The sequence below is a fragment of the Pundamilia nyererei genome, unplaced genomic scaffold (genome assembly GCF_000239375.1).
Source record: "Pundamilia nyererei isolate P.nyererei 1_Seehausen unplaced genomic scaffold, PunNye1.0 scaffold00178, whole genome shotgun sequence".
NCBI lineage: Eukaryota > Metazoa > Chordata > Actinopteri > Cichliformes > Cichlidae > Pundamilia > Pundamilia nyererei.
In genome coordinates, this window is record NW_005187579.1 from 910,910 (window position 1) to 917,505 (window position 6,596).

Here is a 6,596-nt window from a genome sequence, read left to right on the forward strand (position 1 = left end):
GCTGATGTGTGTCCGCTTAGGGGCAGATCTCAACAGAGAATTGCTTTGTTTATAGTCTGAGTTTCAGACGTCTGTCTTTTGTCCTGCTGCCTGCTCGTCTGTGTGGAGTGGCTTTTGTGTGTCTGAATGACAATGGTGCTGCCGGCAGCCCCACTCTCACAGATAAAACACTTTAATCTACACCTACTGGCTGGCACATGACCCCTTTTTATCCAAACCCATGATTTTAAATCATTGCTGACCAGCTTTAATTCAGCTGATACAATAGGACCAGTGAAATACACCTACGGGGTGGTGCTGTGTGTTATCAGCCATCTTACAAGCTTCTGAGCAAATATAAAAACCTAGCACGAGTTTCTTTGTAAATCCTGTCGTAATCATTTTTCTAATGACTGGTCCTCTGCAGTTGGATGTTTGTCATGTCTCTACACGTTTTCTTTAGAAAAGCTGTATTTGTTATGAATCTTTATCTTTAGTTTTAATTCGTTTTTATTAATTAGTTTTAATTATGAAGACTCAACATTAAGTTTTAGCTCCACAAATCTCAGAAAGAAATTGTTTGAGAGACTGACTTTTACAGTTTTGGCTTCTTTTTTGGGGGTCAGTCAAGAAACAAAATGTAGGTGTTGTTTGTGCCTGTGATCATTTCCATGAGTTTCTCTTTGGACTGAAATACAAACCTGGAGGGTTTTTCCCCCCTTTATTAAATCTTAAATTGTGTCAGCAGAATTTCTAAAAGTTTCCATCATAAGGGTCTTAAAATCTGTGGATTTTCGATGGTTCCAAAAGTCTGATTTTATTTAAAATTGTGAAACCAAAATTTGAGCACCTTCTCAAAAGCAACAAATATGAAGAATATTAATGGAAATATTTTCAGATTCAAAACATTAATTTGGCATTGAAGGTATAAAAATGTAATGTAAATGTAAAAGAATCAGTAAATCAGGCATCTTATGACATACACCACATTATTTTATATTACACTGGTATCTATAATTTCTTATTGCTTTGCAAATTAATGTTTTGACACAATACCAGTATTCTCATTAGCAGCCTAAATAATAAATGTGATTTAATGGTTGTTATTGTAAAGTTTTGAGTTCTCAAAGCCAAAGAAATAATGACCTTAAAAAGATCCAATGAGGCCTCAGACAGTGAGAAAGCCTGATGTACATGTAAATAAAGTTTTTAAAAAAAGATGACCAACTCTAGGAATTGCCAGTTACCACAAGTTAATAAAAATTAATACAATACACAGGAAAAGTATGCAGTTACATCAATGTATCAGAGGAAATCTTAATGTTGTAGTGAGTTTTAGTTTTTATCCACATGTGAAAAGCTTATTCTGGGGGATTTTATGTCATTTTTGCTTGGAAAAAAATATCCAAATGATTAAGTTATCGAAATAAAAATGTTGAAACTGCTAATTTATTGATCAAATTATTATTTCAGGTCTAGCTCGCTGGTTAGTTTCAAAACATCTGTGTTAACTTCTGTAGCTTCAGCTGTGTGATATAAACACCGGTCTCCTGGGAGCTGATTTTCTCAGACAGCGTGAGAGTAAACCACTCTGAGAGAACCACTGTATTTCCGTAATTGACACTAATTTCTGTGTCAACAGTGGCAGTACTGACACGAACATCAGCACAAATAAGCTGTGGGGAAACATAGCCCAACAACCCATTTTCTAAGAAAAACAAGTGTTTAGCCTGTTGAAATTCAGCAAGAGGACTCAAACCATGGAGTCGAGCTCAATGATCAGAGAAATCATGAATTCAAAAAAGAAGGGTTGACATATATGATAATATCAATTAAGAACAGAGAAAGGAGCAAATAAGAAACTCTCTTTACCCATTTGGAGGATCCTGCAGCACCTGGTAGAGACTCACTCTGAATGTTTTGTTCTCACTGTGCTCCTGGATGAGATCCTTGTAAATCCTGAACTCTGCTGCTGTGATGGCCTCTCCCTCTGGAATACGTGAAAGGTCAAAGCGAAACTCTGTAGCATGGCGCTGGAGGAGAAGATCTTGATCCTGATCAACTACAAGACGACAACAGACAGACAAACCTGAAGAGCAGGTGGTGGCTTTGATGTGCTTTAAAAAGGATTATCCCCCTTATAGACCATCTGGTTACAACATCGCCATAATAAACGGTTTATTGTTTTCTCCCAGAGGCACACACACACACAAACACACAAGGTGAAAAAAAAAACCCTTTTGACCTTCAAAAAGAAAGTTTGCACAGACACTAAAAAGGCACTAAGGCAAACCACTTAGTGCAATCAGATGGTAAAGCAACTGTGGTCTCTCAAAACATTCAGTCAGTTCTCTGATGTGTGTTGCTCTGCCCGCAGCTCGGAAGCACTCGGGTTGAAATAGGAAAAATCCTGCTGCCATGAGTAAAATGACTGATCTAAACATCACTTTAGCCAAGTTTGCCATACAGGCCAATGTGAAGGAAAGGAAGAAAAAAATACTCATGGCTCAGTTTGGCTCCCTGTTTAAATTGCACACATGTGCTGACCACAAGAAAAGCCCAGTTAAGGCGCAGCCCGGAAAACCACAGCAGCTAGTGTACTTTTACAAACACGCTCACATAAAGCATAGAGAGGCACACAAATTCACATGTGCCATTACACCCAGTGTCTGTGCCCATTACAGCCCCCTGATCGTTTTGCAATACGTCGCCATCCGGTGAGTTCAGCCTGACTGTAGGAGAAAGTGGAGCAGCAGTAGCTGGTGACACTGCGAGGTTTCCGCCCAGTCCTGAGCCGGCTGAAGCTCTCCAACACTCAGAGTTTCCAGGAAAAAAAAAAAAAAATGAATAGTGGTTAGAAAGACCCCGAAGCTTCCTGGAGCTTGCCAGTGTCATGTTTTTACAGCATTAGTCAACATGCTTGTCCTTGGAAACAGCAGAGCAGCCAGGGTCTCTACTGAAGGTGTGCAGCAGAGGGGAGCAGCGATTAGCCATGTTAAACACATCCTGCTCACTGGTACACACTACATCACCAGCAATGACATCATCCTGTACTCCAACTGATGGAGCACACTATTGTTTAAAAAACAAAAAAAAACAAAAAAAACATCCATCCTTACAAGATCTCGATTGCTAGAAACTTTTTTTTTATTTTTATGGCACTGCACAGCTCTCTCACACATGCTTTGACTCACAGACGTCTACAAACACTTAGCGCAGAAACACACGCACAAGCCGCTCATCGTTAAGAGCAGTGCATTCTGAACCCTGCTAGTCATTTGTTTGACCGCAATTAAATGCTGGAAGGGAGAGAGGGGTGATTTTATGAAAGCAATAATTGCTTGTAAGGACTTGGTGTGTTTACGTTAGGGACCATTAGCTGCAGAGATCAGACCTCAGATATGCAAACTTCCCTCTGGGAGGCATTTCAACACTTTGGATTACCCCTAACGCTAAAGGGCCACATAGCTGCAGAGCCACTATTAACCTATTGCAATTTTTGTAGTAAGTGTCTTCTTCACAGCATGGGAGTTTAAAGATGATCACAAATCTGCACTAAAAACAAACAAACAAACAGGATGTGCAAGTTAGTCTATTAATTTCAGAAACATTTTATCTTTAGTTTAAATAAAAGGTGATGACAAATAAAACACTTAATTTCCGTCGAGATCCATGAATCCATGACCTTTATGTTTAACAACCCTGAAAGAGAACTATCAAAGACAAAGAAGAGAAAGCCTTTTCATAAATCTGCTTTAACACGTAAAAGAGAAGCCACACACACATACACACAAGGCAGTAAGACATTTCAGAGTGGAAAAAAATTATCTTAATGGAATTTTGTTTTTTTGTTCAATCGGCTTAGCAGGACAAGCACATGTCTTCCTGCTTGTTCTCGAAAAACACAATAATCCATCTGTTCTTCAGTCGTTCCTCCCGCTACAAGAGTTTCTTGCATCTTATCTAAACATGGTGACATTTCTGTGCAAAAAAAAGCCTGTTCTCATGCTCTGCAGGTGTGCTGTGGTCAATGCAAAAAAGAAAGAAAAAAAGAGAAAGCATATTGGATGAGTGTGTACACATGTCAGGGGAAAGACTGCAGAAGTGGTAAACAAGGAGTCGAGATGAGGAGCAGAGAAATGCAGAACAATATAAAGACAGTGAAAATGTGCAGAGCACAATAGCTGCCTTTTATAGTGACAGTAAGCATGTTTATATGTTGCACCTGTGAATCGCATTCTAAATCTTTACCCATCTCTCTAACACGACTCACATCACTTACAGACACTGATTAGATTGGCCGGATTTATATAAAAGGATAAAATTAGTTGCAGCAGCTCTCCGTCATATTGGAAGCTGCGGTCTTTGGAAGGGAAATACCGTAATCCAGTTCACTCTTGAAGCAATCATCGAGAGACCACCAAGATAGAGTCACTTTAGCACGATGTGGGAGCCTGCACAAGAGGCTGTGGTGAGCCTGACAGCAAAATAATACACACTCATTGTTTCTTTCTCTGTCCCCCCCTCTCACTGCTCTTTACAATCAAAGTTCTCAAATGTGAAACCACACAAATCTGCTGTTGGTTTTCAGAAACAGCTTTCCAGATCTCATTAGCTAAGGACTGTCAGTTAAAAGTTCAGGACTGAGGACATAAAATGTTATGTTTGAGATTTTCTTGTGGTCTCCAAATGTTTTGTATTAACTACATCTTTATGTGCTCATTGGAAAAGAAATAACTCTAATAGGCCCTGTTATATAAAGCTTCAGTTCGATGCCACTGACAACCAATCAGAAAGGGAGGTTAATGATTTCTTGGAGACATATTTCAGGTGACCAAACCCCACTCTCTGCACATTGACCTAAATAAAACTGTGCAAGCCCAAAGATCAGAGCTGGTTTGGGATGTAACCACACACTCAAACAGCATGTGGTCTGCTGATTTCCCATAGTAATATTGGAGCTTCCACACGATCTCCATGGAAAACAAAGCAGGATTTGCCTTTTATAAATTCAGTAATGTCTGAATAAACCCAAGCTCCCACTGCCCTTCAAGCAAGCACGGAAGAATGCACGCACAGGCACCTGGAAGATTACTAAACCAATAACCATGCTTAGATGCAGTTTATATCTCGGTCTTCATCGACTCATCTCTCACTCCCTTGAACTTGAGAAATGCCTGTTCAATTTCTAGTCATGTGAAACTAAGCAATGCTAAAGGCTCTCCCTGAGAGCTTTGAAGGGGTTCTGGGGAAACCAGATACATACATGTTGTCATAACATTTACAGCTTGGAATGCATAATGCTTGATTTCAACTAAAGAAAGTCACCAAAAGTAAAAGTCAGAAACAACAGATTATAAAAGAAAAACGAGAGACAGACAGAAACATTTAATGCTGTCTGTTGTATTGCAGCTGCCGGAAACAAACTAAAAAAGAGAAAGGGCTCATTCTAAAACTGAATTCTGAGATGACTAAATCAAACCATCCACATAAACAAGGTTGGTTGGGTAACTTAGTCATTTGGATATGAAGGAGTTTCAGATGTGGATGAATGACGTGTTCTTGGTGCATAAAAGTGATATAATCTTAGGGTACTTAAATATATATCTAAGCATGGAGGAGTTAGAGAAAACAGGTTAAATCAAATGATACAACGCTAACAACCAAGTAAACACACTTCCTGACTTCAAAAGTCGCACATGCTCTACTCACTGAGGTTTACAAAGCTCATCACCGTGTCTGCTTCTTCTAGGAATCGGCTGTCCTGTGGGGTCACCAGTGGGGAGGTCTGCGTTGGTAAAACGGTCTCGTAGTTTGAATACCTGTGCTGTTCTGGGTCTATACTAATAGTGTTATAGAGGTCCAGCATGAACATTGGGGCGGCATTGCTTTTAGTGTGCACGTGCGGACGCGGACGCTGCGGCAGCCCCAGGATGGAGAGGATCTCCCGCTGCATCTCTCTGCGCTCCTGGCCCCTCAGTCGCCGCTGGATAAAGCTGGAGCGCACTTCATTGTCCACGGAGAAGTTGGAGAACGCGACCCGCGTGGCCAGCACTAAGTAACCCCACGACAGGAGGAACGGTATCTTTGCCAAGGCGCTTGTCAACATTATTTTAGCTCAGTTTTTACGCGCGCTTCGAATTAGTCGAAAGATAAAACTGGAGATGCTGTTTCGTCATAAAGATAACTCCTGCGTGTGGTTGACACCAAACACACTGCCACCTATCTACACCGAATATCATTCATTGATGATCTGCCGTTGCGCGTGGGTCTTCGGTGTGCCACAGCTGCGCGCTCGTCTTAATGGCAACTTGGGGATGGATCCTACTAAGGTCGGTGTGTCTGGGGAGGGGCAGGAGCAGTTCAGAATAAGAAAACGGGGGTGAGGGGCTGCTGTATTCTACAGTGAAGTGCTCTGTGTTAATCACACGGATGGGTGTGGGGTACCTACAGAGCGTCCTGTGTTTATGAATGCAGGGTCCAGTCAGACCATTGCATTGGTGGTAATCCCTTCTTACCTGACAGTCAGTCTTTGTGACCTTTTTCCTGTGGTCATAGTTTTAGTAGGGGAGACCGGGGATAGTTGTAACATTTTTGACATTTCTGTCTGTAAATTG

At 40.9% G+C, this 6,596-nt stretch overlaps 1 protein-coding gene across 1 annotated transcript in view; it reads right to left on the reverse strand.

Moving 5' to 3' along the window:
• LOC102196862 (bone morphogenetic protein 7-like) overlaps positions 1–6,394 on the reverse strand; it is a 9,255-nt gene extending 2,861 nt beyond the window's left edge. The window contains exons 1-2 of the mRNA XM_005746432.2: positions 5,692–6,394; positions 1,852–2,041 (exon numbers count right to left, since the gene is read on the reverse strand). Of these exons, the coding sequence (XP_005746489.1) occupies positions 1,852–2,041; positions 5,692–6,088 (587 nt within the window). The 5' untranslated portion in view covers positions 6,089–6,394. The remainder of the gene's footprint in view (positions 1–1,851; positions 2,042–5,691) is intronic.
• Between the last annotated feature and the right edge of the window lie 202 nt (positions 6,395–6,596).